This window comes from Periophthalmus magnuspinnatus, chromosome 7 (genome assembly GCF_009829125.3).
Source record: "Periophthalmus magnuspinnatus isolate fPerMag1 chromosome 7, fPerMag1.2.pri, whole genome shotgun sequence".
In the NCBI taxonomy this organism is placed as follows: Eukaryota; Metazoa; Chordata; class Actinopteri; order Gobiiformes; family Gobiidae; genus Periophthalmus; species Periophthalmus magnuspinnatus.
In genome coordinates, this window is record NC_047132.1 from 30,180,697 (window position 1) to 30,197,751 (window position 17,055).

General features: G+C 39.1%; 1 protein-coding gene across 2 annotated transcripts in view; it reads left to right on the forward strand.

The window, feature by feature from the left end:
• LOC117374071 (thymocyte selection-associated high mobility group box protein TOX-like) overlaps positions 1–13,461 on the forward strand; it is a 194,796-nt gene extending 181,335 nt beyond the window's left edge. For both annotated transcript variants that reach the window (XM_033970217.2, XM_033970218.2), the window contains 4 exons: positions 1,761–1,841; positions 8,192–8,584; positions 8,817–8,956; positions 13,333–13,461. In XM_033970217.2, coding sequence (XP_033826108.1) covers positions 1,761–1,841; positions 8,192–8,584; positions 8,817–8,956; positions 13,333–13,375 — 657 coding nt within the window. In that variant the 3' untranslated portion in view covers positions 13,376–13,461. The remainder of the gene's footprint in view (positions 1–1,760; positions 1,842–8,191; positions 8,585–8,816; positions 8,957–13,332) is intronic.
• Positions 13,462–17,055: the final 3,594 nt, after the last annotated feature.

Below are 17,055 nucleotides of genomic sequence, written 5' to 3' on the forward strand. Positions count from 1 at the left end.
ATTCTGTTTGATCGCTGTTATCCGCAGTGCGCTATTGTTATGTCGTTGAGCAAGACACTTTACTCTTGCGTCTAGTCCAGTGCGTGCAGTGGTGTCGGCTTATGTTACATGTGAGCAGGGCCGGTTCAGCCTATAAGCACATTAAGCAGTTGCTGAGGGTCCCGAGGCCAGCAGAGGGCCCCCAAGACCCCAAACGTTTTGAAAATAATGCAGTATATCAAGTTTTATTGGACACAGGGCTTGTGCGTTTACAGCAGATTAAATATCCCTCTAAAACGATTACAATTTTATATCTATAGTAGTAAAATATCTGCTGCAGCTGTGTTTGTTTTTGAGTCGGGCAGAGGTGAGGGCAGCTCTGTGTTTACACCGGAGCAAGGACCCGACACAATGTAAATGTAAGAAACACTGTCACAACTGGAACACATTAAAATCCAACAGAAACGAAGAAAAAATGGTAGTTGTGACATTCTGGATGTTTTCAGTCTGATGCTGTTCAGATAAACACAAAAACAACTGGTCAAAGTGATGAGAGCAGAGTCAGGATGTGTCAAATGTGAATCACCAACAGCTGAGTCAGGAGGGGGCCCCAGAGACACATTTTAGCTTAGGGCCCCCTGAAAGCTAGAGCCGGCCCTGCGTTTGAGCACGAGAATGATAAATGACTTGTTGCGTTCTCAGCACTGACGCATAAAACCACCTAAACCACCTATGTGACAATTACGAGTTATTTTTACATCTGGTTTTGTGCGTCCTTATTTTTGTTCACTTTGTATTGTTATAAGACTTGATACTAAGGTTGAGCGATACATTGGTGCAGGGGCGGCACCAGGAAGGGGGCTGGAGGGGGCACCAGCCTCCCCTAGAATAGCTAATGCGAGATGCGACACAGGGCGTGGTTGGAACGTTTGGAACCGGATCTCATTTTTTTAAAGAACTGAATCATTTTCTTTCTAATTTGTTTTTGCATTTTTACACTGATTAATGCTGAATTAACACAATAATGAGCACAGAAGTTGAGCAGAAAACAGATTTGAAAAAAAACAGAAAACAGATTTGGGTTATTCTTTTCTTATCTTATTTTATTTTTTATTTATTTTTTATTTTATTTTACTTAACTTTATTATTTTATTTTATTTTATGATGTTTTATTTATTTTATTTTTATTTTATGTTATTTTTTATTTTATTAATAATTGTTTTATTTTATTTATTTATTATTATTGTAGTGCAACATTTTATTTGAATTTTCATAATTACAGTCTCAGTTTGACAGAATTTAATTTTTTTATTTTTCTGTGATTAGTTTGTTTGATAAAATGAGTTCACACACATTGACTTCATCATATAAATAAATAGTAAAATCATATAAATAAACGGTAAAAGAAGAACCTTCGAAAGTCCAATCACTAGAGTAAGATAAAAATATAAAATACAGCTGTATTTTTACCCGTTTTTCCAACAAATCACAGAGATAATTACATAAACAACACAATAATATGCTTTTAATGAAATGTTAGTTTGTGGATTTGCTTGTGTTTGCCTTGTCATGGATATTAAAATCTTTATCTGTATCTGTATCAGTTACAAACCACAGCAGCGAGACAAATATGTGATATCTGGATCTGCACAAATGAATCCATATCGGTCCATCCCGACTTATTACTGGAACAATTCATTCTGGATCAAAACATCGCCCCGCACGCCGACCTCTGCCTGCTCCTGTCTCGTAGTTTGATTTCTTTTCTCTTCTTTTCTCAGGGCTACAAGAGGAAAACAGAGGCTGCCAAGAAGGAGTACCTGAAAGCACTGGCCGCGTACCGAGCCAGTCTGGTTTCCAAGGTAACGTCTACGACACTCGCCCGAAACTGATGATTGATTGGATGGAAAATCTCGTCTAATAGGATGGGCGGGGCTTGGTTTTGAAAAGGGTGGGGGTGTCACGCTAAGGGGCTTGTCCATATTTGGAACAATACCTGATTTCCATAGGCTGCAGATGTGCGCGCTCGGGGCTGGGGGATGTATAGAAGGTGATATAAGATGGGGGAGGGGTCAAATACACAAGAATATTGCAGTGGGATTTATGACCAGAGCAAAACTATGGACTGTGTGTGCTTTAGATATACGGCTACACGTGTACTTTGTCTATATATACACAGAAAACATCAAATATATGACGTAAGAAAAAGAAAAAAAGGTGATTTGTCAGAAAATATTTAGGAATTTTCAACTTTTTTCATGTACGTTGCTTCATATATTTGATGTCTTCTGTGTGTGTGTATAGAATTTGTAAAGTACATATAGAACCGTATACCAAAAACACACACAGTCCATAGTTTTGCAGTATTAGTATGTACAGTGGTCCCTCGTTTACGTTCTTAAAAATAACCCGAAGTAGGCGAAATCCGTGAAGTATCAGCTTTATTTTTTACAGTTGTTATATATTTTAAGGCTGTCAAACCCCTCACCACACACTTTATACACTTTTCTCACACAGACGTTAACATTTTCTCACATTTCTCTCTCGTTTAAACACTCTCAAAGTTCAAACCTTCGTATTTGTGCTTTTCGTCGGGGTGAAAACTTGCAAATATACAGCACTTCAGAGTCACACAATCGCAATCCGACATAAAAAGTAGCAAAAAAACACTGTGTGCAAACTTTTGACTGGTCGTGGAGGTCATGAAGTTGCTGTAAGACCCACACCAAGGCAAATCTGAAATATATGAAAAGTATTATGTACATTTTAGACATATAACATAGGGAGATATGCATCATGGGAAGTCGCGGATCATTAATATTCAAGCACACAGGTTAAAATGTGAAGTACGTCTTGGGGATTCTCTGCCACCTGCTCGTCTTTATGCAGATAAAAATGGAGCTCAACTGTAACGGCCCAACTCTGGCTCCGGAAGTAAATTTCCCATTCATTTTTGTCATAGACTTTCCAAAAAAATTCATATTAAAGTTTGAACGTTTGCTCAGGGTTAATCATCTCTGAGGAAACTAATGAACACAAGCTATAGTTGTATTTCGGAAACTTATAAACTGCTAATTTATTAAAACTTTTCGCAGAATCTTATGTTTTAAATGGGTTTTTTTTAACTTAAAAACAAGAACATTATGCAAATTAGTTTACACGTTGCTGGTTAGCCTCTGAACTCTTAATATTTGGATTTTTCTAAAAGTCTATGGGGAAAATGAATGGATATTTTACTTCCAGAACTGGAGTTGACTTCGAAGCGAGTGAGACTGTTGAGCTCCATATCTTTGCATGAAATGTTCTATAGTATGAGATTACCCTTATCTATCGCCATGGAGGTAAGTAGGTGACGCAGCCAGGTGAAGTTACAAGTCAGATCTGTGGAGAGGCGACCTCACTCACACTAACTTTTTTCTTTTTGCAATAAAAATAACTGTAATTTACTTTGGATCATTCCAGTTAAATCTATAAGCCCTCCATGATGACAAGCAGGTAGCGTTAAACTTACATTTTATTTTATTTTATTTTATGTTATTTTATTTTATTTTATTTATTTTATTTATTTCATTTTATTTTATTTATTTTTTCATTTTATTTTTTATTTTTTTATTTTAATTTTTTATATTTATTTATTACTTTTTTTAATTTTATTTTATTCATTTAAAAAAAAAAATCAACAAGAAAATGATTGAAAAGGAGCAAAAAGAAGAGTAATCTTACATAATCTGCCCATTTTTCCAGACAAAACTTTAACATGACTTTAAAACATACCGCATTTTCCAGTCCATTCTCCAGTCGCTTCAGCCAAAAAATGGCATTATAATGAAGGAAAAAAACAGATATTTCACATATAAATCGCATCTGAGTATAAGTCGCACCCTCGGCCAAACTATGAAAAAAATATAGTCCGGAAAATACGTGAATCTCCCTGTAATTTTCTGGTATCGTTTTATTGGTTCTTACAGTTTTATACAAACATCAAGTCAAACACATTTCCTTCTACGTCTTATTTTAAACTTTCCAGCCTCAGTCTCGTGTCTCTCCTTTATTTCAGTCGACTTGAGCTTGGTCAGGACCAGTGTTGAGCGGACGAGGGCCCCACGTCGCATTGTTTAGTGCCGTGTTGTATTACGAGCCGACTGTGAGGCGCGGGGAAGATCTCTTTTGTCATTTCATTTGTTCTGGTGCAAACAGCCTCATTTCTGCGGCGGTGCTGCTCAGACGTGAGAGCGTTTATGCTCCTCTCTCCGATCCGTCTGTCAGGGCGGGATTGATCACGGCCCCGGCCCCTTTTCATACAAATGTGCTCCATTACGGCCTAATCAACTCTGATGGTTGGAGATGAGGTAGAGCCACGCAGAAGAAGAAGAAGAAGAAGAGCCGGGATTCAGGGCGTCACAGTGATTCACAACATTCAAGTCCAGGAATATTTCACACAGATAAATGCAGACTACATTCTTTCATATATTTGACGTGTTCTGTATGGATATAAAATGTAGAAAGTAGTAAAAAAAATAGATACGTTAAATGCGAGTAATGCAATGATAATCAATTTTTATTTATTTTATTTTATCTTTATTTATACAGGGGGACCCAATGAGAGCACTTTTTCATGGGTGCCCTGTTTAAAATACAACACAAACCGAAAAAACAATCAAAACAAATAAGTCCATAAAAAACGTCAATAAGAAGTGCAGGTGTGTGTATAAAAGTTTGTTATCAGATCATTAAATTGCAATTGTGTCACCAACGTGTCCAGTTTTGCTTTTCCTTGGAGCATATTCCATTTTTGTGAAGCAAAAAAAAAGCATCTCAGTTCTGGTGCGGCTCGTCCTTAGCCTTATGCGTCATGTGATCTGGTGTTAAATGTTCCTGTATCAATAATTAACAAGCAGGTGAGGTATTCTGGCAGTTTTTGAAGTAATCCCTTATAAATAAACTTAATGCAGTGCTGTTCTCTTCTAACAGACAGTGATGGCCAACCTACTTTTTCATAGAGCGTACAGTGATGAGTTACAAATCCATCACCTGTAATAAAACGAAGGGTGAAACAGTGGATCCAATGGTTTCAAAGCAGAGGCTGAAGTCTGTACACCACATCCCCATAATCCAATGAGCGGCGTGCGTTACTAGCAGGACTAATACACCGTTGGACATCACTTCAACTTCTGACTGTAAAACGGTGGCTTCTGTTTTACCGAGAAATAGTTCAGCTGGAGTTTTCTGCTGCTTGATGCATGGAGCAAAAGACAAAAACTGTTCTTTGCTGGTCTAACTCACGAGCCAGAATTCCAAATAGGGAACTCGTCTCCAAATTCGTCGCTATAACTGTTAGCCTCGATGAGCTTCGTTTGACCGGAGACGAAGGCTATCGGTGACGTCACACTCACTTAGTCGCACTTCTTCCTACCGTTTATGGTTACGCTTCGAAATACTCACGGTTAATCTCATCCACGTGTCAGAAAATGAATCGGATCAAAGGTGTTAGACGAGAAATCGGTGAAAACGAAACAGGAAACGGATAGACTTTCGTTACAGAGGGACGATCCGCTGTTGACGCCGGTAAAACTGTATCGGACGGATGCTAATAACGCCGCGGATATGACGTTGAAGCGAACCGAACCCACTCGAACGGCGAAGTCAAGGCCACGTCGAGAATCAAAACCACAAAACCAGCGCTCCACATCTCCGTCGTTTACGATTCGGGCTGTAAAATGAACCCAGAGTCGTCGTTATTAAGCCAGACGGTGATTAGAAAGTTGAATCGAGTGGGTTCAAAAGTTAAAAGCTTTTAAAAATCCCGATTCTTTGATTGTGTAATTATGAAGTACATGCACTTAATGATGGTCTCGTTTTGAAGGAGCTGACAGAAACGAGCTGAACTTTTCTTTTCATGTTTTAAAATGGGGTTTTTTCCAAGTGAAGAGAAAACCGCCTGACCTAGTTTGAGTCGGTGGATTTTTGATCATGTTTGACCAGAAAGTCTCTTATTGTACATGGATGTGATGATTTATGTTCTGATCTGTGTAATCCTTCAGTCGTCCAGGTCTGATCCGCAGCAAAAGAAAAATATAAAACCTGTCAACTCGGCAAAATATCGTCGTCTTCACTCCTAGAACGTTTGGTCCAGTTGGCGTAAGATCTGATATTTTGTCACGTTAATTAATAACTATATCGACTTATCCTTCAGTATCCAGTGTGTCCATGAAGCTCTTTACGATTTTAACGCTTAATTACAAACGCAAATGATAAAATACATTAATTAGACTTGTTTTGTCGTACTCAGTGGTTATAAAACGTTTTAATCCCATTGCGTTTGTCGCGAGTTCCTCAAACATTGACCAATTCCGTGGCCACGTTCTCCAGATCTCACACCTCTGGATTTGTTTTTATTGAGCTGTGTTAAAGACATCGTGGACGGAACAAGTAACGGGACATTAATAAACTAAAGCCAAACATACAGATGAGATTGAAGCATCGATGAGACTCTGCTGCAGCGAAACACGGTGAGAAATCCAGTCCCGTCTTGATGTGCTTCATGTGACTAATGGAGCTCATGTAGAGGTGGATTAAATGAGGTCAAACACTTTGGAACAGTACAACAGAACACGTCTGAGTAATATATCTTATCTCAATTGACTTTGTAATGTACCGAATTTTCCAAACTACAGTATAAGTCGCACTTTTTTCAGTTTGGCGGGGGGTGCGACTTATACTCAGATGCGATTTATATGTGAAATATATGTTGTTTTCTTCATTATTTTGCATTTTTTAGTTGGTGCGACTTATGTGAAATATGTTTTGGGGTTTTTTTCTTCATTATTTTGCATTTTTTGGCTGGTGCGACTTATACTCCAGTGCGACTTATACTCCAAATAATACAGTATATATATATATTTTTTTTTGTAAAGAGACATTATGGACACCTTGTATTATAAATGGAACAATTTGGAGTTTTTTTGGGACTCAGTATTTATCATGGAGGCTTTTCTTTATAGTAATGAGACAGTTTTGATTATTTTTCCTGCATTGTAAGAGAGAGAGAAGGTTTAATTATGAACTAAAGTTACACAAATTAATTACTCAAGTGTGTCATTCTGCTGTTCTTTTACACAGCTCAACAATATGTAGCAATAGTGTACGTTTAAAACTGTATTTTTGTTAATAATTCTACTTCTAATCCTACTATGGTTTGTTTTCAGTATCGTTTATCGTCTATATCGGGTTTTTTTTGTGACAAATCTACTCATCTGGTACAATAATCTGCTATCTTTTTTTCATTTTGCAAACATCAATATTTACAATAAAGTGTAGATTTACAAGTGAGAAAGAAACATTAAGTGGACATACAAAAGTGAGGGAAATATGGGACAAAAGTGAGAGAAATATGGGACAAAAGTGAGAGAAATATGGGACAAAAGTGAGGGAAATATGGGACAAAAGTGAGGGAAATACGGGACAAAAGTGAGAGAAATATGGGACAAAAGTGAGGGAAATATGGGACAAAAGTGAGAGAAATATGGGACAGATAAATGAACACATATCCAGTAATGCTTAATGCACATTTCACTTTTTTTTTTATTTAATGCAAGACGTACAAACAGTGATCATACATGTTCAATAGTGACAAGTGGTGGTAAGACACACAAAACATAACAAGACACAACATGTTTTGTCGACGTAACAGCGATTTACAATTGTATGTGACAAGTGTGTGTTGTGTGTTGTGTCTGTGTGTATCTGTGTGTGACATTTACGTGATTTTGGAGGTGGAAACGGCAGAGGAGAGTGATAGTTTTAGTCATTTGTAAGTAAGAAAGGAGGGTATAGAGAATATAGAAAAAGGAGAAAAATAAAAAAAATTATAAATAAAAAAATAAAATTAATAATAATAATAATAATAATAATAATAATAATAATAATGCCTTTTTTTCTCATTTAAGCTCGAAAAGGAGTGGGAAGAAAAAAAAACAACTATTAAATCCCATCCCTGTCTTCAATATGATACAGTCTCTTTTTAATGGAAAAAGTCCCTATTCTACCCATTATTATGATTATTATTATTATTAAAACTAAACCCGTCCTGGCGTCAGTGGCTTATTGTGTGGAGGCGTTTAACTCCTGGACAGTACAGACGAGGTCCCATGAGCCCAGTGACCAACGACGACCTAAACTGTGACATTAACCCCTCGTGTGTTTCCCTCCGCAGACTTACAACGACCCAGAACCAAAAAGTGCCCAGCAGACGAGCCAGTCGTCCCACCTGTTGCCCCCGAAGCAGCCCCTGTACAGCGTGCCCCCTCAGCCCTCCTCTCCGTACCTGGGACCCCCCGGCTCCTTCCCCCTGTCCGAGCTGCAGAGCTACGGTCCTCGCCACAGCCTGGCCCCCGCCCTGAGCCAGTCCCAGATGCTGCCCCCCAGCATGAGTGCCTCTCCCCCCACCTCCTTCCAGATCAGCCCCCCGCTGCACCCCCACGCCCAGCTCTCCCTGCACCAGAGCTCCCTGCTCAACCAGCCAATCCGGATGCAGCAGTCGCAGCCAATCATCTCGCACCAAATGGGTCTGCAGCCGCCCCTGCACTCGCCCCCCCTCGGTCAGCAGGTCAGTGCACAGCTCCGGCTCACGGTGACTCATCTCTGTTTATGTTTATGTGCGGAATTAAAGCTACACCGTGAAATCTGCACCCGGTGAACTCTGACGACTCCAACATACAACACAAAAACATTTACTTTAACACTTTTAACTGTATTACACAACAGCGCTCACTCAAAATAAAAATGTACTGGACTTTTGTTTCTTCTTGTGTTGAGTCTCCGCTCTCGTGTTTCCAAAGGGATTCTCCCACCTGCCTCCGGATTATCAGAACAGTGTGGGTGGGTCCCAGTCTCCAGGAGCCCCCGCCCCGGGACATGGACCAAACCCGGACTGGGACGGAGAGTACTGCAACAGGGACTGCGGGCCCAACCACTGCGGGTGAGATTAACTCGACTAATTAGGTTTTCTTGTGTTTTACGTAAGAAAATGAGCAATAAAAGTAAAGTAGTTCAGGTATTTAAAGGGCCGGTACTGCGCTTTTTTCTGATATATGTTCTAATGTCGTTTTCTCATCACAAACAGACCTGGAGTTGTGTTTTTTTGTTTCATTCGCACATGTTTAACGCACAAACCCAGCAGATTTACGCTGAGGTTCTTCTCTCAAACTGAAAACACTCTGTTCCACCTTGTGATGTCATCAAGTGGTCATACAGGAAGTGCTCCATTGTGTTTTTAAACTCCGTACACCTCCACTAGAATCATTAGAATCATTTCAGCTTTGGAATCGCCCAATCTCTACTGAACAAAAGTCGAAACGTCGCCGTTAACTTGAAAACAACCACTTCATGACATCACAAGGTGGAACGGAGCATTTTGAGCGCTTTTCGACCACGAATGTCACAGCAATCAAAGAGCCAATATGGAGCGAGCGAGTTGAAAATGACACCCCTTCCCGCCTTCAACGCTAGTTTAGCAGGGAGCGTTCACCTAGCAACGCTGTCAATCAAACCTGTTGCTAACGCTAACAGAAAGAAGGCACCTGATTCGTCTGTTGTTAGCGTTCATATATTTGATTTACAGACGCAAAAGCGAAACAAAAACACCAGGATCATGTCGAGCGGGTTAATACGAACATTTTAAGACCAAAATGACGAGCCGATGGAGCCGGACAAGCGCGCACATGCTCACTTCTTACTCGTAACGCGGCGGTTAGCGGGTTAGCTACGTCCTTTTATATAAACAGTCTATGATCACGTCTCTTCGTAGCCTTAGTATTTAGTAGTACTGCTTTTAAATCACCTGACCGCTTAAACCCAGCTCAGGACAAACTCGACGCGGACGCTAAAACGTTACCTCATCTCATCTCGTCTTATCTAACGCGGAGCCGCCGCCTAATTCGCTCCCGTAAAGTCCTCGCGGTTACGGACCTCCTCTTCCCCCTTGTCGTCGCGGAGACTGTATTAATCATAAACTGCGATTTCGCCGACTGAAGCGCTCGCAAAAGCATCTCCTTGAAATTGAAATGAGTAATGCACGAGGAGAACAATACTATTACGGCGCTTGGTAAAAGTGTGACATCCAATTAAATCCCCGTGTTTCTCTCAGTACATCTGGCCTTATTGAATCAAAACGCAGCCGTACACAAGCAGCCGGAGCTATTCTGAGAACTCTCACAAACACTGTCGGCTGCATTTAGAGCTGATTCATGTCAAATGGGATCGTACCCGGGTCACGGCGCGTTTTTGAGGCTTCAGAACAACACTGAGGTTTTGCTTAAATCTCTTCTTCCGAGTGCTATCCCGGCGTATTTGGTGACGCCGCTCACATGTCAGGACAGATAGCACGGAACAGGCTTCACGTTTGGCATTTCAAATATCAAGTCATCTGCAAATTTGGACTTTTGTATTTGGCGGATCCGGGGGGCGATTGATGCCTGTTGTTTCGTTCGGGGCTTTCAAGTTTGTTTTGCTGCTTCTGGAGACAAACTTCAGTTGATTTTCTAATGTCACTGATATGTTCTATTTACTTGAACGTTTGTGAGATGTTTTTTTTTTTTTTTTTTCCTTCTGTTGAGTTACACCAAAGACATTTTGAGAAGTTAATATTTTTGCCCTTCTTTTGTGGATTTAGTTTGAAGATTTTAGCACTTTTCTGAATTTCTGTTGATTTTTTTTTTATTTATATTTTTGTTTTTTTTGGGGGGGGAATGGTTACTTTTGCCTATTAATAACACTGTGTCCAAAAATATATATATATATATATATAAAATAAATAAATAAATAAATAAAAAATAAAGTACAATAAACGGAAAAAAATATAATCCCCAAAAATATAAACTTAAAAAAAAAATCCCCAAAATATAAACTTTAAAAAAAAAAATCTCAAAAATATAAACTTTTAAAAATCCCGAAAATATAAACTTTAAAAAAATCCCCAAAAAATATAAATTTAGAATAATCCCAAAAATATAAACTTTTTAAAAAATCCCAAAAATAAAAACTTTTTAAAAATCCCAAAAATATAAACTTTTGAAAAATCCCAAAAATATAAATTTTTTTAAAATCCCCAAAATATAATTTTTTTAAAATCCCCAAAAATATTAACTTAAAAAAATCCCCAAAATATAAACTTTAAAAAAAAATCCCGAAAATATAACCTTAAAAAAAAATCCCCAAAAATATTTTTAAAAATGTATACAATTTCAAACCCAATCATTTCTATTAATGACTATAGGCCTTTGAATGGACTAAATAGCTCCATCTATAAAATATATATACAAATTTAAGTTACAAAAGCATTTTACCTGACCTTTGACCTTTTCTCCATTAAAGGGCCCATATTATAGTATTTTCTGAACAGTTATATCATTTCCTCGTCACAAACAGACCTGGAGTTGTGTTTTGTTTCATTCACACATGTTTAACTCACAAACCCTGCAGATTTAGACTGAGTTCTTCTCTCAAACTGAAAACACTCTGTTCCACCTTGTGATGTCATCATGTGGTAATACAGGAAGTGCTCCACTGTGTTTTTAAACTCCACACACCTTCATTAGAATCATTTGGATCATTTCAGCTCTGGAGTTGCCCAATCTCTACTGAACAAAAGTTGAAAGGAGCTGTTAACTTGAAAACTAGCACTTCATGACATCACAAGGTGGAACAGAGCGTTTTGAGCTTTGGAGATGAACGTGAATGAAACAAAACACAACTTCAGGTCTGTTTGTGATGAGGAAACCACATTATAACAGATCTGATGTAAATATTGGACCTTTAAATATTACAGGCTTAAGGAGTTTTATGACGCTGGATCTGAATCTGGTTTATTGTTAAGAAAAAAACATTTTACATGAATCAACAAACTCATTTTGATCAATTTGAAAAAGAAAAAAGGTAAACTTGACCCTTTGGTGCGTTTACAGGGACAGAAAAAAAATCACATAAATATAAACATCATATAAAAGTTAGATCTGATTTCTATACTTGTGTTTATAGTAAAAAAATAATAATAATAATCTGATAATGAAAAACACTGGCCACATGTGACACCAGAGCGACACATTTTTAGAGAAACTGTTGTGTTTGATAAAGACTGAAATGGCCTTTTTTTTTTTACATTTTTTTTTTTCATTTGACTTTTTACAAATCAAGTTTTGATCAGATTTTTGGTTTAAACATCGAAACATCGTCACATTAGAATCAGATAAAACATGTATTTCCTTTTCTCTGTCTCGCCTGTTAAAACCACATGATAATCTCTGTCTCTCTCTCTGTCTCTCTCTCTGTCTCTCTCTCTTTGTCTCTCTCTCTCTCCCTCTCTCTCTGTCTCTCCCTCTCTCCCTCTCTCTGTCTCTCTCTCTCCCTCTCTCTCCTTCTCTGTCCCTCTCGCTCTCTCCCTCTTTCTCTCTCTCCCTCTCTCTCTCTCCCTGTCTCTCTTTTCCTCTCTCTGTCTCTCTCTCTCTCTGTCTTTCTCGCTCCCTCTCACTGTCTTTCTCTCTCTCTCTGCCTCCCTGTCTCTCTTGTTCCCTCTCTCCCTCTCTCTCTCTCTCCCTCTCTCTCTCTCTCTCTCCCTCTCTCTCCTTCTCTGTCCCTCTCGCTCTCTCCCTCTTTCTCTCTCTCCCTCTCTCTCTCCCTGTCTCTCTTTCCCTCTCTCTGTCTCTCTCTCTCTCTGTCTTTCTCGCTCCTTCTCACTGTCTTTCTCTCTCTCTCTCTGCCTCCCTGTCTCTCTTGTTCCCTCTCTCCCTCTCTCTCACTCTCTTTGTCTCCCCCCTCCCTCCTTTCTCTCTCTCTCACTCTTTCTCTCTCTTCTCTCTCTCAGCAGTGGCATGGGCGCTCAGGACAAGCCTCTCTCCCTCTTTCTCTCTCTTTTCTCTTCTCTTCTCTCTCCTCTTTCTCTCTCAGATGTTACAGTTTACATGTCTCTTTACACTCTCTTCTCTCTCTCTCAGATGTTACAGTTTACATGTCTCTTTACACTCTCTTCTCTCTCTCTCAGATGTTACAGTTTACATGTCTCTTTACACTTCTCTTTCTCTCTTCTCTCTCTCAGCAGTGGGATGAGCGCCCGGGACAAGCCTCTCTACCTCTTTCTCTCTCAGATGTTACAGTTTACATGTCTCTTTACTCTCTCTCCTCTCTCTCTTCTCTTTCTCTCTCAGACGTTACAGTTTACATGTCTCTTTACACTTCTCTTTCTCTTTTCTCTCTCTCAGCAGTGGGATGAGCGCCCGGGACAAGCCTCTCTCTCTCTTTCTCTCTCAGACGTTACAGTTTACATGTCTCTTTACACTTCTCTTTCTCTCTTCTCTCTCTCAGCAGTGGGATGAGCGCCCGGGACAAGCCTCTCTACCTCACTTGAATTCGAAAAACCTCCAAAAGTCTGACTCCAGGGAGCTTTCCAACATCATCGGCCTCGACACCATTTTGTTCTGTGTTTTTTTTCTTCTTCTTCTTCTTCCTCGTGGATTCGACAGGTCCCAGAGACGACTACGGAACCTTCACCTTTCGCCAAGCACTTAGATCGGCCAGACGCTTGGGGCTCTCCTCCTTTTTCTCTTGCATTGTTTTTATTTTTTTTTTATTTTAGATTTTACTTATCGATGAACTCTGCTGTTTTTTTGCCAGGGCAGAGGGCTCAAAAAAACCCCTCACGCCAACGAACTGGAAACTGGAGACTCTCGAAACGTCTTCTTCTACTTCTTCTTCTTCTTCTTCTTCTCATTCGGTTTTGAATTTTTTAAAAGACGGTTTTCGCTCGTTTTTTTGCCATGGACTGCTCTCTTCGGGGAGATTCTCCGAGCGAATGCGATGTCAGAAAGTTGCGTTTTTTTCCGTTACCTCTGCTGCGGTAAGTAACACTCAAACTGTCACTGAAACCTTCTCGACGGCCCGTGTTTTTTTTCCCCCAGAGTGTAAATATCACCAGATCCCGCTTACGTGTGTACTTTAGCGAAACCCCTTGCTTTAATCCATTTTAGATTTTTCGTTGATGTGGTTTTTGTGCTGGCGAATTAAGCGGGGGGCGTACGGTATAGACACACACTAAACCCCGAAACTGTGTTCACGAAAACTCACTCACTCACGCCGGTTCCTCTTTCAAAATAAAAGACGAAGAGAAACCGCAAAAAAAAAAACGTTCCCGAGAAAGACGGCGCCAAAATAAAAGCCCCGTCTCTTTCTCTTTGTTTCTCTCTTTCTCTCGTCACGTGACCTCAGGACTTCAAACCGAACTGAACTGCGGAGGTCAAAGTTCAAAAAACCTCTCCTTTTAGGCCCCGCCCCCTTTAACCTCAACGACCCCGCCCACTTCCTGTTAGCTCCTCCCACACTTGTACAGGTGAATAAAATAAGTTGCTAAATGTGAATTGTTACTAAAGTTAAAAAAAATACCGTGGGTTTTAAAGTTTTTGACTAGTTTGATTAGGTGTTTTAGAGTTGTGTTGAACTCATATTTCTCATTTTTGTGACAGGATTTTTAAAATATTTCCGTTTTTGTTTTGGTTTTTTTTTCCACTGTAGCAGGATTTGATTTTGAAAAGAGAGCGACTGGAGAGCGGATATTTCGAGTTTGTTGTATAAACCTGCCAAATGTTCTTTTTAATTTGTAAAGTATAAAAAAAAATTCGTTTTTTGTTAAATATATTGTTTTAAAATATGGTCAATCTATTTAAATTGGTTTCACACACAGTATTTATGAATGAAATGAAGTAACATTTTGGCTTAAGTTAATCAGGGCAATTATTATTATTATTATTATTATTATTATTATTATTATTATTATTATTATTATGCAACATTGCTACTAGATTAATCAATATTTTTCCAGAAATTGCCGCATTAAATTCATTTTATGTCACAAATTCTTTAGTTTTCTTTTGTCTGTAATAAAATGTTTAAAGTGGAAGTCTCCGTCTCGTTATTTCTGTGTAAATTTATCGTCAAAGCAACAACAAAAAAATCCACATAAACTGTCCGGTTGTGTGTTTTTTCTGTGATCAAACCAGAGAACGTGGATTATCGAGCTGTAGTGACGCATTAAAGAGGTATTATCGGGCTTACGTAAACGCTGAAGGTTTGTACGGAAGGATTTAAATTGATTTCAGAGTATTTTTTAAATGATACAGACTTAAAAGTGAAGTACAAGTACAAGTCTGTGTACTGTGTGATTGTACATGGGCGGATTGGACGGCAGCGTTTGGGATTATTTTAGGAAAAACACGGCCAAAACATTCGAGGTTCCACTATGAAAAAATAAAAACGCAATGTGTTTCGTAAGGGCCTGTCACCTGCTCGTCTCCATGGAGATGCTTCTGCTTCACCTGGAATGTTCCACAGTATAAACTTACATCGTTAAACGTATATTTCTCCATGTTTGTCCTGTCACTATCACACATTTTGAAGCGCAGTGTTTCGCTACAGCCAGGGCCGGTTCAGACTATAAGCAGATTAGGCAGCTGGTTAGGGCCCCAAAGCCACCAGGGGGCCCCCAAGAGCCCATAAATTTATACTGAAAATAATATAATATGTGAAGTTTTATTGGACACGGGGCTTGTGTGTTTACAGCAGCTTAAATATCCCCCTAAAACAATTACATTTGTTTTATATCTATAGTAGTAAAATATCTGCTGCTGTGTTTGTTTTTGAGTCGGGCAGAGGTGAGGGCAGCTCTGTGTTTACACCGGAGCAAGGACCCGACAGAATGTAAATGTAAGAAACACTGTCGCAACTGGAACACATTAAAATCCACCAGAAATTAAGAAAAAATGTCGAGAATTTAAAAAATCTTAACCTCCCCTTATATGTTTGTGTTCTGTTCTTGTGACTGTGGTAGTTTTTGTGACATTCTGGATGTTTTCAGTCTGATGTTGGTCAAATAAACACAAAAACAACTGGACAAAGTGATGAGAGCAGAGTCAGAATGTGTCAAATGTGAATCATCAACAGCTGAGCCAGGAGGGGCCCCAGAGACACATTCAGCTTAGGGCCCCCTGAAAGCTGGGACCGGCCCTGGCTATAAGGAAATACTGCGATAAATGATAATATTGAAACTAAAATTAACTAAAATAAACTGAAATAATCCCAGGAAACCCTTTTTAAACAGGTAGTATCATGAAAAAACCTGAGCGGCAACACATAAATACCAGAATAAAGCAATAATTAGCCGTTAGCAAGACTTATTCAACCTTCTACGGTTCAAATTTTACCGTTTTACAACAAAAATAACAAAAATCTTCTCACTTTCGCAAGATATATTTGTCCAGATTTCATATATTAAAGGATAAGTCAATGTAGTGTTTATCCTGACGGGTCTACTCCACAGACAAAAGCATGTAACGCCTTGAATGTTCCAGAGTATGGCTTTAAACCATGGAACATTACAGGTCTGCGGAGAGGCGAGCAGGCTTTGAGTAACAATTCATGATTTTTCTACAGTTTTTAAGTTCATTTTGAGCCACAAATAGCTACATACAAATATTGAATAACTGCAAGATGAAAATTGTAATGACATAACTGGGACTTCACAAGAAAAGTTACATGTTGCATCTTTAATAACTTGACTTTTTAGGTGTATTTAGGCTTGTACATAGATGTATTTAGATTTGTAGACTCATAATAGGCTGGATGCTTCTTGAACCAAAAAAAAACAAAAAAAACCAACCCATTTTCACCTCATTTTTCAGCAAAACAATGCAAACAGAGGCATAATTAGAATTAAAACAAGAAATAATAGCCCGTTAAGTTCAAATCCATTGCGTCTTCTATTAACTATTTATTGATAGTTTTGATCAATGTGCGAGGATGATGAGAGTCCATGGACACGCCCACTGCCCACTGAGATGATGAAACTGTAGAAAAACCGAAGGAAAAACATAAAAAACCATGTCTCACTTATGAATTTTACAGCTGGATTTTAAAGATGGAATAGAAATGGACTCACCCCCTCACCCCCCTCACCCCCCTCACCCCCCTCACCCCCCTCACTCACAGCTCTCACTGTCAGTCAGGGCGTGGAAATACAGTGCCATCTACAGGAGGGAG